The sequence below is a fragment of the Aristolochia californica genome, unplaced genomic scaffold (genome assembly GCF_029961685.1).
Source record: "Aristolochia californica isolate CCGP_79_NKW_82.1479 unplaced genomic scaffold, dmAriCali1.0.hap1 SCAF_10, whole genome shotgun sequence".
In the NCBI taxonomy this organism is placed as follows: Eukaryota; Viridiplantae; Streptophyta; class Magnoliopsida; order Piperales; family Aristolochiaceae; genus Aristolochia; species Aristolochia californica.
The window spans coordinates 23865644-23890072 of NW_027181771.1; the positions used below are offsets into that span (position 1 = coordinate 23865644).

Below are 24429 nucleotides of genomic sequence, written 5' to 3' on the forward strand. Positions count from 1 at the left end.
TTCCCTCTCAGAACTACATTCCAATTTTACTGCTCTCTTAATATCACATAATTACTTAGCTTAGGCCTAACAAAACCTTTGTATGGCTTTTTCTATTTCTCTATAAAAATAATTATGACCAATCGTAGTACGAATGTTTATACAAAGGATTTTTTTTTTTTTTAACTTTTCACTATTAAATAGTGTCCTTAAATGTCATGAAAGGTTCCCAAGGATTATTAATAATAACCAAGTCTTTAATTTATTTATTTTAATAATTACCTAAACATATTTTCTATAACAATGGGATAAGAATAAATCATCTATGAGATAATAATGTAATTACATAATAAATTATAGTTAATATTTTGTATTAACTAATTACTAGATCAATAACTCAATTAGTTACTTCACAAGTCATAATACATTAACATGACTTGATCAATTTATAATGTGCATCAATATGATCATGCAAATTATTATACTCTCACTAATTAATAAATTAAATTGCGAACCAAATAGTTATATTTAGTTTATAGTTTAATTTTTTTAACTTTGAAAGTATTTCCATCGATATACAAAGAATTTATGTGTATCTTACTAATTAATTTCTATTTTCCATTTTAAGAAAATCTATAGAAAAACTTTTTATCCAAATGATAATATATAAGGATAATTGAACAAATTTAATAATATCAAATAAATCACTTAATTAAAATATATTAATTAATTTTTATATTATGTTAACCAAATTAAGTTGATTGATCATTTAATTGTTTTTATTTAATTTAACTTCAGTATTTTAATTAAATATTTTCTTAAAATAAAAAAATAAATTATAGTAATATTTAAAGAAAATTTAAAATTCTAATGTTTAATTGTTTTATTTATTCCATTGATAAAAATTTTATCTCTTTTCACATAAAAGCACTATTATACTTGATTAATGACTTACATAGCACTATGTTGGTAGTAAGAGAAAATGTTAAATATAACTATAGGTGAGAATAGGTGATCAATTATTTGTGATTATATTTATTCTATCTAGAATAATATCTATTTCTTGATGATTTTTTAAATTCGTTGAGAATAAGTGAATATTTCTCTGTAATTTTTTTGTTTTTCTACTTATTTTCAATGAAATTGTTTTATCGAAAATAGCATATATTTACCAGAATTTTTTAATGTTATCAAGAATAAGTAGATATTTATCAATTAATTTTTGTTGTTAATGTTTCCTACTTATGCTTGGCAAAATTATTTCCTTGAGAAAAAATATATTTCTCAATGATTATTTATTTCATAGAGAATAGTGAATATTTTTTATTTTTTCCTAACTATTTCTTAGAGAAATTACTTCTTTGAGAATAGTATATATTTCGCAAAGATTTTTAATTTCACCAGTAATAAGTGAATTTTTATTTTTATTTTCCCTTCTTTTTTTTTGTGAAATTATTTGACCGAGAATAGCATATATTTCTAAGAGATTTTTAAAATTTTCCAATAATTAGTAAAATAAAAAAAATCAGTCGATCCTTATAGGGAGCAAAAGTAAGAGGAGTTGAACTCTTGGGCGGAGAGGATTCAAACTTTGGGGAGGATTTGACTACAGAATCAAGCTATTAGAAGAAAAAATTGTGGAAGCCAAGTTGTAGCAATTCAATTTCCTGAATATCGGGTCCAAATCCAAAAATTATATGTTTCCAAATTATGTAAGTAACCTATAATATGTTTGGTAGTAAAAATAGGAACTATTGATTTTTTTCATAATTTTTAGACCTTTGTTTTCACCTTCTTTTGCTAAATGTTGGAGAATTTGCTCTTTAACCCAAACTCACCTCTAATGAAATTCTCTCTTCTCATAGTGAAAACCAAGCCTCCTAAGCTCTTGCACACGATTTAAGAAGTTTTTGCCTCCTTCAAAGCTAGCTTAAAAGGTTGATAGTTTGCCTCCTAAGCTAAGGGATTTTAAGACCATATTTGATTCAACCATTGCATTGTGAGTAGTTGTGTTATTTACAACCATTTGAAATTATCTTTACAACCTACTCTATTTCATATCATATTAATGCATGCTTATATGTTATTTTATTGGGTCATTTGAAATGGCTTTTACTTAGTATTGAAACTTTGGGATAGAATTTCAAATCCAAGTATTTACATTTATATACTTTGAGATATATCAATGATAATTGGTCGAGTACAATGAATTGGTGCTAAGTACTCTTTGAAAAATCATTCACTATAATTTATAATGCTACTTATGGGTTATAGTTTGAAATTTATTTATTTTGAGTTGAATTTTTTACGTCCCCGACTTGAAAAGCCAATCCCATATTTAAATTGAGCCGATATTTTCAAATAAACACATCTTTTGCTGCCTATATTTTCAAATCAAATCATAAATGACTACTATGAGTTGTTTTCATTTTAAAATCAAGTTAATAAAGACTATTTTAAACTACTAATTACATTGGATAGATGTACCTATTTGTTTGTACCAATATTAATAAAATTTTCCTATTGGGAGATAATTATTATTACGTTACATTGTAACAAAGTAATACTTACAATTGGGTCAAACATTCCTTAGGTAAGACCATCCTCACCCCAAATTTATTCAAGAAAAAACAATTGTGGCAAAAGAATTGAAGGTGGGAAGTTGTGTTTGCAATTGTTCCAGTCATAAAACCTTGTGTAGGTAGGTGATGCTGAAAATCTCTTTGTGGGTCTAGATTGGTGTGCCTAATGAGTCATTGAAAATCTATGTGCTAGTCTACCTTGTCAATTGATGAAAAATCTCATTGTGGGTCTAGGCATGTATGCCTAATTAGTTGTTAAATCTGAGGGAGTACCATTGTAAGTTGGTTGTTATTGTCAATTGAATTGCATAAGTCCATTTGTGGGCAACATTGCAATTGGCCTTCGAGGTGATTTGCTTTATATGTTTTTGGGCAAGCCAAGATTAGTGGCTTCTTAAGATTATGAAACATATTGAGGGGTAGACTTGCAATCAGCTAGAAGGACTTCAAACCACCCTAAAAATTCTATGTGTACTTTGTATGTAATTGCTTCTACGAATGCCATTGCTCATTGTGACAGGAACTTTAAAATTGACCTTGGATTTTGAATTAATTAAAAGCACATAGGAACGAAGTAAAAGCAGTTAAAGTTAAGAATAAAAGTGAAAAAACCTACCATTTTATCAGACTATATATACCTTAATTGTAGATCATCCATATATTGGATTACCAATCAGTAAAATAGGAAATCAACACATAGAGAAAAAAAAAATTAAAATGTTTAGAAATCATGTCCAAGAAAAGTAGCAAGCAAGAGTCTGAGATTTTACTTGCAGCTTTAATGCCCGCGAAGAGTGAATTAAGCATAACAAAAAAAAAAGGAAAGAAAAAACTCAAAAAATGGGTTGTTCATTAAAAACTATAATAATGTGAAATAATATATATATGTTTCTCAAAATCACCGACATAAGTTCTTCTACACTATCAAAATAATAAATATCTACAAAAACAAAAAACAAAAGACCAAGAAAATGTGTCCGCCTCCCAAGTCTTGGAAGTCGAATCTCCATTTAGAAGAGGGGGTGTTATGGTCCCGGATCTGATACATGGATTCGTTGGGAGGAAGAAGAGAAAAATGAAGATCAAGCCAAAGAGAAGCTTGAAAACCCTAGGTTCTTTGAAGAGAACGCACACCCCTCAGCTCGTTGAGGATAACTCAAAAACCTTGTTTACTCTAAATCAATGCTTACTTTTCACATTACTCTTACCCCTTAAATAGGGTTCACCATTACAAGGTTTAAAATAAAATACTACCAAAATACCCCTAAATAAAATATTCCAAAAATGCCCTCGTGGCCTATTAATTTTTTAACTAGCATAAAATAAATTAAATTAAAGAAAAATAATTAAAATAATAATATTATTGCGTGCATAACAGGGAGCAAGGCTGTCCTTCCCTAGGAAAAATCCCTATACCCTCCCAATCCCATATCGAAGAGAAAGAAGGGATTTTGGAGTATAGAGAGAGAGAGAGAGAGAGAGAGAGAGAGAGAGAGAGAGAGAGAGAGAGAGAGAGAGAGAGAGAATTATATTTGTATTACTAATATAATTTCTAATAACTCTGATACCAATTTGTCTGGGGGGTACTATAATTCTTCTATAGGAATAGGTTGACAATACAATACAAATACAGAAAAACAGGGACAAGTTATTTATAACTATGGCTAAAGCAAAAGAAAGGAATAACATAAACTGGTATTAAGAAGGGGTTTCTTAATGAAAGATTGATTATAACGATGGCTAAAGCAAATGAAATAACTAACATAAGCAAACAAACTATGTTCTAAAGGATTTTCCTATATATAAAATCTTATACAGAATTGCTAAAAATAGATAAATTTTTGCACACAAAAATTATAAATAAAACAATAAACAGAATAAGCATACAAAATGTAAAGGAAGTTTGTGGCGTTGTAACAGCCAGGAGCGATCATTTTCTTTCAAAGCAGTGGGATCTGTCAGAGCGACAAGCCCTCACCCAGTAGTTTCCAGCCTAATAATCTACTTTTTTTAACAAATTATAAAAGCCGTAAGAATTAAAAGACTAACAATAATGATTATAACAGCAAAAAGTTGTATCATAAATAATGATAAAACCAGAGAGGAAAAATAGTAGATGAGAAATTTCCTAAAGTTACATCCTAATCCTTTACTGGTGGAATCCTTATCTTTCTTTCTTCAAGTATAGAGAACCCAAGACATGGCGACTTGTATGGCTTCCTAGCAATTTTGTTTCTGCCACGAGCTCCTCTTTTTTTTTTTTTCCAACAACAAAGCCCTGACACCTCCTTTGGCTAAATGGGCGAACATATGGGACATAGGACAGTGAAACATCAAAGGGTCACCATAATGTTTTTACGTCATGTAAGGGATTGACTCTAGATTAGAGAAAGAAATTATGGATTCAAACATACAGAGGTTTAGGAGTTCCCTTTAGGAAAACCTATATGTAAATAAAATTACTTGTTTTAAAAATAAGAACTTACTTGGAAACACAGTTGATGTAGGAATTATGCAGGGGATTCAGAGGAAGAGAAAGAAGTCATGGGTTTAGAAAGCAAGGTGTGCAAGAACTGGGGTTTTTCAATCATATCTTCTATAACTTACAATTGGGTATTTATTGACAAACCATTGCCGACACGGAATAGATAGAGATTGTCATCCGGGTGCTCATTGGGCCCCATTGTCAATGACTTATCTCATAATCTTTACAAGTGTGCAGCTAAGGTTAAACAAAACCCAAAAAGGAAAAATACAAACGTTTTACAAAGTCTTGTTTCTCATAACCTTGTTCCTTAAGATATTCTGGAAAATATTCTTTTATCATCTTTTTAATATCTTCTAGATCTTTCTATTGTTTGTCTTTCTTCTTTTCTTCTGACATTTTTGGCAAATGTCCAGCCGTCAACGGATTTCATGTGTCTTTACCAGCTACCATTTGAGCTGGACTAGCTAGTGAATTACCCTCACTAGTAGGTATCTAGGTAGAAAAAGTACCTGTTAATCTTGCTTTGAGTTGTTTGTTTTCTTCTTCAATGATTTTTATGTAATCTTTCTGAAAATCATTCTTTTCCTGGAGTAACCTTCTCTTTTCATTGAGTCTTCGTATGGTCTTGGATAGGGTTTCACAGTGATAAAAAAAAAAAAAATTCTTCTAGTATCTTTGGCAATCCCATAAGATACATGGTCTTCTCTCATAAATCATAAGGATGAGGCTATATAATAATTAGTTCCTATTCTGAGCTTAGCAGCTTCTAAGGCTTCTTGTAAATTATTCAATCTTTTATAAATAGGTCTTTGAAAATCTTGAATACTTTCTATTACTTCAGTCCAGGAATGTAAAACTCCCAGAGTTTTACCAATAAAAACTACTTAAAAATTAAAACTTTTCTTTTTCTGACAAAAATATTTTGATAAACTATTAATACTGGCTAAAATGTATTTTTGACCTGTAGGAATTCTTTGATAAGAAAGCCATAAGCTGTCTAATAAGAATTGTTATTCTTTGCCAACAGAAATATGGGGTAAAGTCTTAAATGTAATATTAGATTTAGGAAAAACTACTAATTTTTTATCACCAAAATTTAAAAATTCTTGTCCATAATTATTGAATCTGGAGGATGAAGATCTTGAGGACATCTGGTCTGAAGGATCCATCTGTTCAATTAACCAAGGACGAATAAAAAAATCTCCTACTTAATGTATCTGCAAGACTATTATTTTTACCTTTGATATGCTCAAATTTTATCTTGTATCCATTTCTTGTAATTATAACTACAAGATTTAGCCATCTTCTTTTACTTATCTTATTTTCTTTGCTTCTTTGGAAATATTTTACTATTGCTTCACTATCAGTTCTTAATGCAAATACATTTTTACTAATAATGAAAAGCAGAAATTCTTCTGAGTAAATAATTGCTAAATTTTCTGCATCTATGCTACTCAAATTTCCTTTTTCTTTTACTTTTCCACTAGCATAACTACAAACACGTTCTTCTTCTTTAATACTATATTTGTGGGGTTTGGAAAAAAGTACACCGCCCCAGCCAATGTTGCTACCAACAGTTTCAATAATTATGTAATCAGAATCTAAGGGCATTAGTAATTTAGTTAAATTTTGGATTTTTTCTTTGACTTTTTTAACTAAGTTTTTATCTTCTTGATTAAAAAACCTTTGTCCATTAGTGGAAGTTTTTCCATAGAGAGAGAGAGAGAGAGAGAGAGAGAGAGAGAGAGAGAGAGAGAGAGAGAAAAGAGAGGGGGGAGGAGGGGCTTTTAGAAGAAGCAGTAATTTCGCATTCAAGCTAATAAATTGAAAGACTTAAGATTGACTTGCTAAATGGCAACTAATAGTATTTTATGCTTGAAAAAATTATGAGATTGCTTCATACCTAGTGATGCATCCCCATCTCACTTTGTTTAGAAACCTTGTACTATAACTTGTATAGAGGAGGATTTCCCTATAGTTTGTAGTTCTTCCATACTAACTTAGTCGCCAAATGATAGATAGGAATACCCTAGTCCTCTCACATGCAAGTTGGTTCCTCATAGTTCTCCCTTTAACACCAATGGTAGATAGGAAAAAAACTATTTCATAATATTCTAAACCAAACCGATATATCACTTGAGTTAGCATACAAAAACACCTTGAGACCTACTTCAACCACATGATGTTATGAGTCAACATTGAGGCACCAAATGACTTAATCCAAAAAATCTCTTGGGATTCATCAGCCTATTCTTCCTAGTATACCTTTGATCATGAGGCAAACTCTACCTTAAAACCAATCAAAAAGCATATCTCTTATGTCTTCTACTCTTTCATGGTTTAGTAAGAGTCAGAATATTGGTCAAACGAATAAGCCAAATCAATATTGGGATCCTCATTAAACTAATCTTTTGGGATGTTTAGTCATGCTAACCCAATGTAATCTCTCTGAGAATGAGACTATTCATTCTTGAAGTGAGCTCAACCATTCGGGACTAAATAGCTTATATTCTCTCCGTTTATAAAAGTTAATACAAAGTCAAGCCATTTTGTATACTAGGACTAACACTCTCAATTTGCCACTGTGAATGATAGGTGTTCCAATCATGAAGGCCAAGATGAAGATGCAATATGTTTCATCAAAGGATAACTAGAATAATGGAAGTATATGGCAGCCTTATTCCTATAGCTACAAATTTGACCAATAGTTATAGATCCACCGTAAGCAATTGAAGTGACATTTCCAGTGCAGATGTGAGCACCATCAGATTGACCTCACAATTTAACTGATCATTAGAAGTGGAAGGCCATTTTCAAAGTTTTCAATATGATGGAGCAAAATATTTTGTTGGATATGAAAACATGGTCTCTCATTGAGGAGCAAAACTATCAAGGCACTTATACGTCTTATGTGACTCATAAATTCAAAAACACATGCTTGTAGATTTTTCAAATTGAATCACTTAGAAAAGTCCAATATAGAAACTAAGTCCAATGAAGTGAATCAATAAGAGCAAGTCCAATAATGCAAATCTCTAAATTAATTAGGACCTTCTCTAATTGATTCATGAAATTGGACTTGCCCTAATTGATTGACTAAAACTACATACAAATTTAGAGATGGCAAAAATATCATTGGGTTGTGTCTTTCATTTTAGTGGATATTTTATCATGAAATTTGAGTGAAGGTAAGTATTTCTTCCATGGAGTACTAAACCAAACATTAAAAGGTTTGGACATAAGCTAAAATATCTAACTACTCCAGCGTGCAAGTCATTTTCTCTCAGTTGTAATGTACTTAGAAATGCAAGGATTAATAATAAATATTCAACACGAATTCCTATCCTAAAATACTTATCCAACCTTTTCCCTCTCTTTTCTCCTACTATTTCTCAATCTCTATCTCAATCTCTTCTTACACCAAAATCATGTGTACCACACTCTATTCCTCTCTTCTACTTTACTCTCTTCTAACAATGTCAATGGCTTTATTACTAGCTAGGGTTCGTTGTCTCAGGGTTGTTCAACCCTTTTTTGGATTCTTCAAATTATGTTTTTTAAGTGGAGCAATGTGCAACGGGATGATAAACCCCAAAATTGTTGCTTTTGTTTTTTGTATTTGGCACTAAAATACTAGCCTATTTTGTATAAAATTAGGATTTATTTATAAGGGTCTGAGCCTAATCTATGTTTCCAAACTAATTGGTATTAGAGTCATTCGATCCAATGCATTGGTCGAAAGAAGGACAATGAAAACTTTGTGTTCTTGTCATTGCATTTTTCTCTTCTTAGTCACAAAGGAATATTTTTTTCTAGCAAAAGTTGCATGGAAGATAAAACTCTTGAGTTTCCTAACAAGAGGACCCGGTTCATCACTAAAATTCTAAAAATTTTTTGAAGCAAAGAAGTTCAACTCTCCACAGTGGTTCAAAATCTTGAAGTCACTTGCAGCCGATACAAAAAACATCAAAGACCTCGACAATACAATCACACTCCTAGGCGGCTTGCAATCTGGTAGCCTGCATAGAAAATACAACTCCATTTTGAGTATCTAGATGGAGAAAGAAGATACTTGAGAGAAGAAATTATTTATTTCACATAACAAGGTAGTTAAGTCAATTTATCTTAAAGTAAAGTCAATGTGTCGTCCACCTCTATCATTGGCAACATTGATAAAATTTCTTTCCAAATGGCATATGCTCAACAAAGCAAGCACACTCTTGAGAAACTTGCAATACGGTAGCTCAATCTGGCCTTTAATGCAAGATATATTGAAATAATATAATACCTAGTGTTGTGCTAATTTTCATTGAATTGCCCCCTTTTTGTTGACCCATATTATCAATTCCAAAAGGGCACAACAGATGGCTTACATCCTCTTGGTTTAAATTGATTGATAAAACCATTTCAAGTTGCTTTCTTGAAAAATTCAAGACAAGACTCACCGTACTCAACATGTAGTACACATCTTAGACCATGCAAGTTAATCATGTGTACCACCGATCTAACAATATATTTACTTGTTGAATCAAATCTCCAAATCAATCTTTAGGATATGGAAATTGTGGACTTCCATATTCAAAATTGTCTGAGTGACACTTAAATAGTAACCCTTCCAAATCAAATTTTAATCCACTAATTTTTGGTCAAAGTAAGATAAAAAAATCAAATGAGTATGCGGTGGTTGAGGTCCCTCCTTCGGGGGTGGTCATGCTAGTGTGTCAATGCTCACCACTCACGAGTTACTGCTAATCTAATGTTTTCTCTGGCCCCCAATTATGTGGAGCGCCGATGTCGATAGTGAGTAAATTAGTTAGCATTTCCGGCTTAGACGCTGATGAGGTCAAATTGTGACCGCAATGGTATGTGTGAAGAAATTATAAAATGAAGGCAGGGTTCGGGGCGCCAGCCCCGACGGGGGTCAAACGGGGCTGGCCCCCTTGGCGGCGAGGTCCGGGGAGCGTATGAATGGGAGATAAAAAAAATGAAAGGAAATTAAAAGACCCAAGTGTGAAAGGGAATTAATGGAAGTAGCGGGAAACAAAGGCGAACTTTGTACTGACCGTCGCTGTAGTTAAAGGCCTCCATTGGCGCCAAAAGAGATAGGAAGCTTCCTATCTCTCATTTCCGCAGCTGCCTCCCAGCTGTCTTCCATGATTCAGTGCTGCAAATCACCTATAAATAGAGGTATTCTTCAGCAGCAATGGGCATCCAGAGTAATACCTATTCCCTATTCGTTTTCTTTATTAGTTTCTTCTTCTGTAAGTCCAGAAGTCATTGAAGCTCTTCTAAGAGCATATGGTGGGACAAAATTAGTTTTGTAATGAAATAAGATTCAACGTTGGCTTTCTTCTTGATTTCTGTTAAGATGTTCCTGGGTTGAGCTTACTTTGTTTTACAGGTTACGTGCACAAGTCTTCCTAGCGATCATAGTTGTGGGTGATACCAAATATCAGTTCTACGTATGCCCTTAATCACACAAAAGAATCTTGGAAGCAATGAACTCTATGTTACCAAATCAGTTTTAAAGCTAGATATACTTTACTTGTGAGAAAGCATTCAAAATAAATACCTTTTGGCATACGAATGTTTCTTATAATAGTTATCCAGTATCCTTGAGGCTAAATTAGTTAGTACTCTCCAAAATAATGTAGTTAAGAAAGCTCAACTAGATATACTTGAGACAACGCATGATAAATAAATACCTTTAGGCATATTTATGTTACATATAGTAGTTAGCTAGAACCTTCGGGGCTTAATTAATTAGTACCGACCAAAATAACTTAGTTAAGAAGGATCATTTCACATGAGCAATAGGATGAATGTGCCGGTCTCAAGATCCTCATGGATATAATTTTTATGACAACATACAATTAAGTTACTTATGAGTGAATTAAAAAGAAAGCAGACGACCCCATAGAAGGGATCAACAACATGTGTCTCTCAAACAAGCCAAATTTTCAAAACAGGATTTTGGCCCCAATACAAGAGTCGACCCCTTATTTCAAAAATTCAATTTTTCAAAAAGTTAGGCCCAGATTTGGATGTTACAGCACTCCCAAATGATCAATAAGTGACATACCAATATGTTTTGTAATAAAAAAGGATTTAATATGTATTTGATTAGATTTTTTTGGACTTATTTTTTACCTTGCTTTTCTAAGTGACAAAATATCATTTTTCTAACTCTAATGGTTTTTTTTTTAATGTTGGAGAGATTTTTATTTAAGAATATCCCTCACAAACTTTTTTTCAACATGCTACCAAAGAAATTTTTTGAAGTGCTCATGCTCCTAGACTCAAATTTGAGGTTTTAACCATCTCAAGCTCTCAAAGGAAGTCAAAACCTTAACTTGAGTCTTTCCTCCAAGAGATAATAGTATCAATTTTTTTTCTTTTAAATTTTGTTTAAATACTTAGAACTATGATTGTTGAATGTGAGTCTATTGATTCGAAGATCATATTTGAATCAATACTCGATTGATTGTTTGAATGGTTACGACTCAAAACTAGTTTTGCAGCCCCTTGTTTGAGCTTCTTATTTTCTAATCACATTACACATTCTTGTGTGTTGATTTATTAGGGTATTTAAAATGGTTTTTACGTAGTATTAGAAGTTTGGGGTAGAATTTCAAAATCCAAGTATATACATGCATTTACATTTAAATCTTAAATTTTATTTGGTTGAGAATACTTAACCATCTCAAGCTCTCAAAGGATGTCAAAACCTGAACTTGAGTATTTCCTCCTAAAGATAATAGTATCAATGTTTTTTCTTTTAAATTTTGTTTAAATAGTTAGAACTATGATTGTTGAATGTGAGCCTATTGATTCGAAGATCATATTTGAATCAATACTCGATTGATTGTTTGAATGGTTACCACTCAAAACTAGTTTTGCAGCCCCTTGTTTGAGCTTGTTATTTTGTAATCACGTTATATATTCTTGTGTGTTGATTTATTAGGGTATTTAAAATGGTTTTTACATAGTATTAGAAGTTTGGGGTAGAATTTTAAAATTCAAGTATATACATGCATTTACATTTAAATCTTAAATTGTATTTAGTTGAGAATACTAAACTAGTATCATTGTACTTTTAAATCAATCACTGAAGTTTAGACTACTACTACGCATGAGCTATACTTTCAAACCATTGATTCCATTGAGCTGAGTACAACCCTTGATTTGAAAAACCAATCCAAGATTTACCTTGGACTTATATTTTGAAATCTAATCATTAAAGACTATTTGAGATTTTCTTACATAGATAGATACATAGAATTGGTTGTGTTTATTATTTGTTCTTAGATTATAAAATCTACCAATTAGGAAGCAAGTAACCCTTGTAAATTGGGTCAGGCATTGGGTAGACAAGACCATCCTAACTTCAATTTCATTGAGTGCATCCATGTGTGGCTGAAAAAGAAACGTTGTGAAGCATTGCTACTATGATTGTGTGATATAAGTCCTCATGTAGCCAAGCACTCTTGAAACTCTTATTCTTAAGTCTAGGCTAGTACCTAATAAGTTATTATAAATCCTTGTGAAGCTCTAGGCTTGTGTAGTCTACTTTGGTTCTAGAAACCCCTTTAATGGTCTAGATTGTGTGCCTAGTTTGTGATTGTAAATCTAAGTGAAGATGAATTTTTGTAAATTAGTTGTTGTTGTCAATTTAGTGGCATGAATGCCCAACACCTCCCCCCCCCAAGATTTATCCCTCATTGGACCTAATAGATTGTACCAGCTCCATTTTCCTCTTGCCTACTACTCCCTTCGTTAAAAATTGAATGCATGTTGTGTCCTTTTTAAGAAAAAATGTTAGTAGAAGCATTACTATTCCCATTGATAACTAATTGTTAGTAGAAGCATTACTATTCCCCTAGTTGATTCCCCCTTTAGATCTAATTGCATTAAAATATTTTAAAGCTAATTATGAACATATAAACACCATAAAATAACTTAACACGAGGATTTAATGCCTCAAGAATCATCTTTTCATAAATATGAAATAGACAATAATCTAATTGTGAAAAGATGCACCCATTAAACAAAGTTTATTGTGACAATATTGAGTTGAAACCACTCCTTATCACCTCATTTGTCATGGACATAAAGCTTCTTTGTGCCTCCATGATGAGATTTTCCCAAATATTGTCTTTTAAATCTTGACATAGTCGTGCTCCTCACATTTTACTTCCAATAAGAACTTATTACGCTTAACTTTTGTGATTTTACTAGAACTCATATGCAAATTTTGGTTTACTTCCTCTTGGCCACATCTATGCTTGCCTCTTTTTATCTTTTAATTATTTTTTATTTGAACATAATCTTCTCTTTCCTCAAGCACTTTTAAATTGTTTTGGATTTCCTTAATTTGGTCCACTTACCCAAGGATGCCTATATCACCAAGACATATAACATATCCAATGAGACTTATTGGATATATGGTATCGTAGAGCCCTGAAAGATGATACATGTCTTATAAAGTGCAACACATGGTGCAGACAGTATGTATCAGATCGAATATTATTCGATATGTTACCTGATACCAATATATACTATCTTACCCACTATGTCAACTTTTTGTTGTTTCCTTTTTGTAGCATCATATCTTTGCTAAAAAAAACACATTTACCATACTTATGGTATTCTTGTTTGACGTTAGTTACACAAAATAATTGTGCATCAATTAGTAATGAAAAAAATTATTTTGTAGCTGCTCTTTCCAACCTTATCCAATTTTCACATCAAAATGGAAAATAGCCATAAAGCTGAAAATTAGTATCTTCAAACAAAATTATCCAGATGACATTTCTTCATAAATTGTTACATAAACAATTTTTATGTTGTTCTTATTTTTAATTTCTTATTTTATTATTATGTTAGATCCTGATACTTTAATTGTTGAATCTTAAGATTTCCCAAATCAAATAGCAATCCTTGAACTTCTTGCTAAATTTTTTCCTTTGGTTTAAATTTATGGAAAAATTTGTAACTTGTAGAAAAAATATAAAAAAAATACAAATACAAAAGTCTTTATCCACATAGAGAAATTTTTCTCTTGAATGCCATCTATTCCAAATAATGAAATGAAAAAAACTGAAAAGCCCCTTATTTCTCCTACAATAGGTATCATTGAATATCAAAGCATTGTTCCACATGAACTGGGGTAGAGACTAATCATAGGTGGTAATTGTGATTGGCAATTGTAGAGCCTTTGAAACAAAAAGCAATGATTAATCTCGTTAACGAGATTCATTCATAATTAATCCCTAAGTGAACAAATGGACAAATTATTTCCTTGTAATGCAATTGATATATGTATAATTTTTTTGTCCAAAAAAAAGCTTTTGAATATATTTTTGCAATTTTTTTGTCCAAAAAATAGATTGACTAACACAATACTTTTTTTGTTATTTCAGGTCACAAACAGCAATGCATAACAAACAGAAGGTCACTCAATGGACTTTCAACATAAAAGAACCTTCACTGAGAAGAAAGACAGTATTAGCAAGCTACCAGAAAATATTATTCACCATATACTCTCTTTTCTTCCATTGAAGTGTGGAGTTGGAGAACTTGTGCTTGATTTGAGTGGAAATGTAAGGCACTCTGACTCGACAGATGATGATGATATCCGGTGGGGGATGAATACATTCAGAATGCCAAACTCTTTGTTCGCTTGTCTATCAATATCATCTCTCGCCTTAACTTGGTGCATACTAGAGTCTCCACATGATTTCAAGAGTTCCAAAACCTTAAGAAGTGTTGCTCTCTATGGTGTGACAATTAATGGTGTTCAATTAAGTGAGATAATTCATAGGTCCCCTCTTCTTGAGGACTTAACTATGAGTTATTGTGACTCCCTGATGTCAGTAAAGATTGATCATCTTCAATTGAAGATATTAACATTGGAGTCATGTTTCGATTTTGAAGAGATGGAGATAAGAACGCCAAACCTGAAGAATCTTAAGCACAAGGGTCAAGTTTGTGACAAGCCTATTTTCAATGATGCTCCTCCATAATGAAGCTACCCTACTGCTCACCCACGATGAGCTTAACTACGAGTTGCATCTCTGGCAGAATTTCTTGACGAAGCTTTCACATTTAAGCTCCCTAGAAGTTAAAGTCACAAGTACTCATCCGGTACGTTTCCATCTGCCCATTTCTGTTTTTGTAAAAATACATATTCTGGTTTGGTCAACCTGACTAGTTCTTTGTCTATGATGCTTCTTGCTGAAGGGTCACGTGGATGACGTTCTTTTACATATTTGGAGTTGATCAAGCTAAGATGTCTAATTTTTTCAGTTACACCCTTTTGTCCTTTTCTCCTTCAGAAAAAAATATCTATATACAGGTGAACTTTTATAAATGTCCTAGTCATGTAATCATATAATTTTCTCCTATTTTTTGACTTCTTGTTTCCACTAGCATGACATAAGAGGAGATAAATTTGGTTGTTTTCTTAAGAGGAACCCCTCATTGGCTGCTTGCTCAATTTATCACTTTTTCTCAACCGACGAGTCATACCCGTGATACAGAAGTAGTCAATGGAGTCATCATTTTTCATCTGTTTATCAGATATCTAGATAAAATGATATAACTGAATGTCATGTCACTAAGATGACTTATGGTGCATTAGTCATGCAAATGTTTTACATTTTGAGGCAGCTAGAGCCCTCTTGAAGTTTTTTTCTAGTGCCAACATATAGGAATCTGACCCTTTAGTATTTAACGAAGGAGAAAATTTTTCTCAAAAATGGGATAGTGAAAATTTTTGCTTCGTCACTCTTGCCTGATTGTGTGCATATGACAAGTTGCAACTCTATTGTATGGTGACTACAATGATTATGTTGTTAAATCCTCTTGAAGTTAACTATTTTTTTAAGTTTGCATTGCACTTTTCTTATATTCCCAGGTCCTCCAAGAACATGAAAAATAGCAATTGTCAGTGGTCCAACTACTGAAGCACGGGCACTTATCTTCTAAAGGTGAAATGCATTCCTTGGACTTCTATTAAGTTCAGTTCACTTGTTTTGCTTTTTTTTTTTTTTTTGTGGATGTGGGATCACTTCCTTTTGTTGAGTTCGATTGGATTGAGAAAGTATAGATCTTCACCTTTTGTTTTGAACATGCTTTTATCGCTGGTTTCAATGAGGGGAAATAGTTGAGCAGATTTTTCTTCTCCTTATTTCAGATCTCTTCGAGATCTATTGAAAACAGAATTTGAATCTGCATTTGGGTTTTCGTTGTCTCGTGTCTTTAAATCTGACTTATGTATTAAATTTTGGTTAAATCAGACTTTGTCCTCTCAAACCAAGGAGATAACGAGGAAGGGAAGATGCCATGCTGAGTTGACTTGATTGTTCTTTCTCTCTCATAGTAGAAAAGATTTTGTAGCTTTCTAGTGTGTTTGTTGCTCTACTCGTCATCATGAAGAAGAAAATGCATCAGAGATTACGAGGAAAGAAGCTCATAATTCTATTTATCGGGTGAATGACATAGAATAGAATTTCATTTCCGGGAACAAAAAATTTAGGATCATTATTAGGTTCTTTGTTTAAGTTTTTATCAGTAATTTTAGTATTTATTATTCAATCATTTTTAGCATCAGGATCATTTTTAGGTGTTTGTCAGCAATTTATGTATTCATTACTCAACCAATTTTGTTTTGAATCTACTTGTGTTGTGACACACACTTGTCTGTTTTTAATAAAAAGAGACATTTTTTCCATTAAAGTCCACTATTTGAAGATTTGGTTATTTTTTAAAACCATAAGTTTTCATTTTCTCCAACGACAAGTAAAACAAGTTGATGAGGCACATAGATCCAAGTTAGATTTTAATCATTTGAAGAAAAAAAAAGGTTAGAATTTCAACAAAGGGTTATTTATGTATTTATATGATTTCATGATTTTTAATATTATATTTATTTAATAACTTACAAAGAAATTAAATATTATAAAAGTAACATTTAATTATGGGGGTATTTTGGTACTTTTATGATAAATATTTATTTGATATATTTAATTTAATATAAGACTTTAGTTTAATTTTTTTATTAATTAAGTAAGATATAAAATATTTAACTTAAAAGTATTTTATTAGTAAATTATTTTTGTACTTTCCATTATATTTTTAAAGAGCATTCTAGCACACACAAAATTATTTTCTAGTGTACTTTCTCTTGAGCACATTAACACAAAAGAGTGCATTCTTTAAAGAACCCTAGATTGCGCCTTCTCTCTCTCTCTTTCCCTAAGGCCCTGTATGGAACCCATAAAACAAATGAAAAGAAAATAAAAGGAGAGAGAAAATTATTTTATGTTGTTTGGCAGCAAGGAATCTGTTGAAGAGAAGATATGGAAGCCTCTTACATGACTCTCACAATAAGTAGTCTTACAAAGCCAAAATTTATTATGAAGGATGTCTCATAGAAGATTTTTAGTTTAAGGGTGTTTTAGTTATATTAGTCTTCTATTTTTGTTGATTTATTTAATTAAGCTAGGACTTATCTTTAAGTGTTAGCGTTTGGCTGTAATTGGGACAAGGGTAGTTTAATTGTAATTGGACTCTACTACTTTCCTCTATTATAAATTGGGGTTCTTGTACTCTGATTACAACAAGTCTATGAAGTTTTTCTCTTTTCCATAACTTCAACATAATCATTGAGGGAAAAGAAATTTCACTTTCTCTCTTAATTAATATATTTCTCTCACAAAATGATATAATTTGGGGAGGAAAAAAAAAAGATATCAAAACTTGAGAGAAAATCTTAATCATCAATATTTTAAAATATTAGTAATTTTCTTTTCTTTTTCATTTTCCTCATGCATCCAAACAAGAGAAAGTATATTTCTCTTCCCTTTTCTCTTTCATTTTTCATGGGTATCCAAACAAAAGAAAAAACTTCTTTTCTTTTCTTTTCTTTTTTCTTTCTCTTTCTCTTTCTCTTTCTCTTTCTCTTTCTTTTCTTTTCTCTCCACTTTATGTGTTCCAAACACAGTCTATGGGTTTGTTTGGAAGCAGCAAAGAAAATAAGAGAGAAAAACACTTTTTCTCTTAGTTGATAAATTTTCTCTCACAAAATGATGGAATTTGGGGAGAGAAAAAAAGAAATAGAAACTTGAGAGAATTTTAATAATCAAAATTTTAAAATATTGCTAATTTTCTTTTCTTTTTTCATTTTTCATGTGCATCAAAACCAGAGAAACCACATTTCTCTTTCATTTTCTCTCTCATTTTACATGGGCATCCAAACAAGAGAAAAAAATATTTTTATTTTCTTTTATTTTCTGTTTGTCTTTCTATTTTTTTCCTTTTTTTTTCTTTCCACTTTATAGTGTTCCAAATACAGCCTAAGTGATTTTCTTTGGCAATTAATTGTAATAGTCCCACGCAAGTGAGAACCCATAAAACTATAAAGAAGTACTTATTAAAGAGAATGTTATAATAGCCTCATCAGTTTAATTTAGAGTTTGAGCTAGAGAAACAGAAAGAATAATCATACGAACTGTATAAATAATTTAGACATATTCGATTTGCATTCTACGCAATCAAACGGTATGCGCCTTCAGATTCATGAACTATATAAATAGAGAAAATAATCACAGTTTACATTTCTTCCATCCAGTTATCACAGGCAGAGACACCTGATTAACCATTTCTCCGATGCTGAGAGCCTTTTTCACTTGGTCGCCAAAACTTATGCTGACAAAAATAGATGGGATAGTTATATTTAGTTATATTGTGCACATATTTGGCCGATTCTTCAGTGTTATCCACAATGAAAATAGCTGATGCTCCCACCTTCTGAGCACTCCAGACTTTCAGTGCAAAATAGCAATCTGTAAGATCATAAACAAGAATAAGAACAATTATGAAGAAGATGAGGAGAATTCAATAAAAAAAATACTCAAGTGAAGCACCTGCATACTTTCTGCGATGGCCCAAGTCTTTCCTCGGAAGGAGATGCCAAAAATGATCAAAGTCTTCACAACCATATTGATTATCGTTCGCCTGGGCAGTGTCGTGATTCCCCTTCATACTTTATGGGGGAGGTCACTCTTTAAGCTGGTTCCCGGTGCCAGAAACAAGAAAAAACATAGGAAGACAAGAAAGCAGTGCCAAATCTCACATCTACCTCAAGGAGGAAATAGATATTGATTACACAGGTGGAAGATTGATGTGACAATCGTGGTCATTTCGCATTTTTAAATCCCTTTACTGTATACTGCTGACTTATACTTTATATCTTGGGATCAAATCATTTTGGATAAGCCTTCCTTTTATATCTCTGTCGTTTCTTTGAAGATCCAAAATCAATCTGATTTTATGTTATCTCTCGGATTTTCACTTAACTCTCGTTTTGCTTAAGAGGCTGAGGTGGTGGGAGGAAGGGTTGCGATGTTAGTGAACTCCTATTTCCTCTCGATCTCGTTCCTTTGGTATATAGATAGATCTAGATATATAAATAAATATAAATATAGATGAGGTGAGCCTGGCACATGTAAAATACCTCAGATAGGAAGTAGCGCATAATCTCTTCAATGCAACAAACAAACCTGTTGAGGGGACAAGTTATGGAATAAATATTAATCCCAGAGAAGATTCATTACTACACACTAAAAAAGTGTCTTTACAATTTTATTGAGAATTAGGAGAGTTACAAAATATTGATTTCATATCAAAATTTTTTGTTCTTTTATCCATTGATATATTCACTCAACTTTACTTGATGCATAAAGGAGCCTCATTACATTTTCAAGGGTCTCAAATCCCTAAAAAATGAAAGCAGTGAAGATTGATCATCTTTGGATGAAAAGATGGAGATAAGTAAGCCGAACCAGAAGAGTCTTGGGTACAAGGGCCAAGTTTGTCACAAGCCCACTTTCAACGTCATCCCCTCCCTAGATGAAGCTACCGAGACGTACACCCTTGATTTTGACTTCTACTTCGAACTATCCAGGGATGTAGTCCACTTGAACTCAAGTTTTTGCCAAGAAAATAGATTGACTAACATAATATTTTTTTTTTATATTTCAGATCACAAATAGCAGTGCATAACAAACAAAAAGTAGGTCAATGAACTTTCAGCATAAGAGAACCATCACTGAGAAGACTGACAATATCTTCAAGCTACCAGAAAATATTATTCACCACATACTCTCTTTTCTTCCATTGAAGTGTGCAGTGATGACATCAATTCAATCTAGGCAATGGATAAACATGTGAAAACCCCTATGGATTTATAACACTATTATAGACTTGACGAGGGTAGAGTTTCTAAAAAGCCAATTTTCAAGGATCCCCACCTTGAATGAAGTTACCAAGGTGTTCATCCTTGACCTCGACTTCTTTGATCTATCCAAGGATGTAGACAACTTGAAGTCAAAATTTTCAAATTGAATGCTCAACCCATCCAGCTACTACCTTGAACCATCACGTTTGTCAAATCGAATGCTCAACCCAACCAGTTCAGCATCTAGACCGGTTGGGTTGAGCATTTCAATTTGAAAAACTGGATAGTTCAACTTGTCAATATCTCAGGTAATGGTGGAGCTCCAGTAAAATTCTTGTTGGACTCTGTAGTGTTTACCTGTGATAAGCAAGCAAATGAACTTAAATGAAATTCAGATGATCTAAGAAAGCACCATTAAAGAAAAAAACAAAGAAAGATTCAAATAGAAATGGAGAGAGCATCAGAATTGCACATTGTAAATAGATGAACCAATGAGAAAAGGCTTACAAATGGATTGATTGCAGTATAGCAATGTTGTTCCACATCTTTGCAGCAATTCTTTACAAAGATGCAAAAGAAGAAAAAGAAGAAGATGAAAGGAAAGACAAAACACTCTTGATTATTTTTCCCTACTCTCATCGCTCTTAAGTCTCTCCTGCTTTAAATAACTCTTGGTTACACATTTCTGACCATAACAAACAATGCAGTCATTGAATGTGCTCGTAAAATTTGGTCTAACGAACCTGAAAATTAGTTGTTACTTGTAAGACACCAGGAAATTGGTTGTCATGAACATGACGACGGGGCGTGACAGATGTTGTTGACTCAGCAACCGTTTTAGGAAGGAAGCAGAAATTTAATGGCATAGAACCGAACCTGACCCCTTCGGTCCTATCGTTATTGGACCGGGTAAGATTAGGTATGGTTCAATGCTTACAAAGTGATGTGAAAAATCTCAGTTATAGCAGTTAATCAAACTGCTGATTTATATCTAATGAGACAATCAAGTGCGCTATCGTGCATTGCATCTCCCATTTCCGTTCGATCACAACTATGATGGCTTTTTCTATTTCTCTATAAAAATAAATATGACCAATTGTGGTCTGAATGATAGGTTCCCGAGGATTATTATAAATTAATTAATCAAGTTATAGTATTCTATTGTTATATGATAAGTTATTGCTTAAATACATATTACGTTTGTGGTTTTAGAATCCTATTAATGATGAATTAATAATAAACAAGTTTTTAATTTATTTATTTTAATAATTACCTTAAAATATTTTGTGTAACGTTGGGATAAGAATAAATCATATGTGAGATAATAATGTAATTATGTAATAAATTATAGTTAATAATTGATATTAACTAATTACTTGATCAATAACTCTACTAGTTACTTCACAAGTCATATTACATTAACATGACTCGATCAATATATAATGTGCATCAATATGATCAGGCAAATTATTATACTTTCACTAATTAATAACTTAAATGATGAACCAATTAGTTATGATTAGTTTAGTGTTTATTTTTTTTCTAATTTGGCAAGTATTTCTATCAATATACAATGAATTTATGTGTATCTCTCTAATTCATTTTTATTTTCTATTTTAAGCTAATATATAGTAAAAAAATGATCAAAATGATTATATATAAGTATAATGGAAAAAAATTAATAATATCAAATAAATCACTTATTTTAACTATATTAACCTGATTGATCATTTAATTATTTTAATTTAATTTAACTAAAAATATTTTAGTTAAATATTTTTCATAAAATACTAAATAAAATTATAATATTATTTAATTAAAATTTAAAATTCTAATGTGAAATTTTTTTAATTATTCTATTGATAAAAATCTTATCTTGTTTCACATAATAGCACTATTAGACTTGGTTAAAGACTTACATAGCACTATGTTGGAAGTAAGAAGAAAAGTTAAATGTAACTATATGTGAGAATAGGTGATTAATTATCTATAATTATATTTTTTCCTACTTATTCACAATAAAATTATTTCATCAAGAATAATATCTATTTCTTGATGATTTTTTAAATTCACTAAGAATAAGTGAATATTTCTCTATAATTGTTTTTTCTACTTATTCTCATTGAAATAATTTTATCGAGTATATCATATATTTATGGGTAACTTTTTGAATTTCATCAAGAATAAGTAGATATTTCTTTATTATTTTTTGTTTTTAATGTTTCCTACTTATTCTTTGCAAAACTATTTCATTGAGAAAAGAATATATTTCTCAATGATTTTCTTATTTCATTAAGAATAGAGGATTTTTTTTCCAACTAATTCTCAAAGAAATTTACTTCTCTAAGAAAAGTATATATTTCTTAGAGATTGTTAATTTCACCAGTAATAAGTTATTTTTTTGAATTTTTAATTTCCTCTACTTTTCTTGATGAAATTATTTCACCAAGAATAGCATATATTTCTTGGGGATTTTTTAAAATTTCCAATAATAAGCGTATATTTTTTGGGTTTTTTTGTTTGTTCTAACTTATTCTCGATGATTTTTTAGAATAGTACATATTTTTGGTATTTTTAATTAATTTTAAAATAAATGATTTTTTTTATATTTTTATCTCCCCTCTTATTCTTGGAGAAATATTTTTTCCAAAAATAATATTATATTTTTGTTAACCATTGAATTTCTTCAAGAATAAGTGGATTATTTTTAGTTATTTTTTGTTTTTTCCCAACTTTTTCTTGATGGGATAGTTTTGACGAGAATATCTTAGTGATTTTTGAATTTCATCCAGAATAATTGGTCGTCGCCAATTAGTGGGAATCTTTTTCTCGACAACATTCAAATTTCATAAAAAAAAATATATACTTATCACGAAAAAATTATTTTCATAGAAAAGAAAAAACTTTGAGAAACATCAATTTTCTTGTAGCATAAGAAGTTAGAGCAACTCAATTGAAGATGGCAATGAACTACTTCTGACAAGCACACTCCTGCTTAGACTGTTTGATTTGAATGTAAGCTGAATTATGTATAGACGTGTAGCTTTTGCATGAAGTCTTGTTTACTTGAATGGGACACAATCATGTTCAAGCTACAGGAGTAAAAAGCATATAATCGGAATAGAGTAAATGATTTTATATAGTGTTGGCCCCAAAATCCCCATTAAGATAATTTTGATGATGACAAACAATTGAATTACTAATGACGTATGTTAAGTATGCGGTGTAGTGAAAAAGCCATTTAAAAAGAATCTAGTAGCATATTCATTTGATCGACTATGGCCCATTCCAATAATCCATTAAAAGGGAAAAAAATTGCACATACTAGAAAGCACACCATCAAAATCCAATAGCACCATCTAATTAAAAAGACAAATGAAGAATCATTTTTTGCAAACAAAACTAATATTAGTTAAAAAAAAAGGCAAGAAGAATAAATCACTCAAAAGGAGATTACTACATAGGAAGAAATCAGCTACTTTAGTTAGATAATTAAAAATTGAAGTGCCAACAATCAAAGGAGTCAAACCCATCTATAAAAGTCAAGCAAAATCAGTGAAAAAGATGAAACCCTAAAGTAAAATGACAAAATTAAGGAGTCAAGCATGTGGTGAAAACAGAGCAACTCATGTCATTATGGAGAGAGCAAAACCGCAATGGGAGTCAATCATTGTACTAAAGTACATATAGTAAGAGTCAACAACATGGAAGGAATCCACCCCACCTGAGTAAAAAGAAAAAATAAAACAAAAAAGGATTTGACTCTATGCAACAAAAAGTTTTGAAATAAAACAATCAATTGACCCTTATAAGGTGCAAAAGCAAGAGGAGTCAAACCCTGGAGTGGAGAGGAGTCAAACTCTGGGGAGGATTCGACTACATAATCAAGCTATTAGAAAAAAAAGGACTGGAGCCCATGCTGTAGAAATTCAATTTCTTGAATATCAGGTCCAAATAAAAAAATTGTATGTTTCCAAATCATGTAAGTAACCTATAATATGCTCGGTAGCCAAATAGGAACTAATGATTATTTTTTCATAATTTTTAGACCTTTGTTTTCACCTTCTTTTGCTAAATGTTGGAGAATTTGCTATTTAACCCAAACATGCCTCCAACGAAATTCTCTCTTCTCATAGAGA

The 24429-nt window shown here is 31.5% G+C and overlaps 1 protein-coding gene across 1 annotated transcript; it reads left to right on the forward strand.

Moving 5' to 3' along the window:
* Positions 1-14510: 14510 nt before the first annotated feature.
* LOC137942955 (F-box/FBD/LRR-repeat protein At1g13570-like) lies at positions 14511-15074 on the forward strand. The gene has a single exon (XM_068788671.1). It carries the CDS (start codon positions 14511-14513, stop codon positions 15072-15074), a length of 564 nt encoding a protein of 187 aa, XP_068644772.1.
* The last annotated feature ends 9355 nt before the right edge of the window (positions 15075-24429 follow it).

What these genes read in the sequence shown, in the direction of transcription:
- LOC137942955 (XM_068788671.1), top strand. Translation starts at nt 14,511, where the DNA reads ATGGACTTTCAACATAAAAGAACCTTCACTGAGAAGAAAGACAGTATT.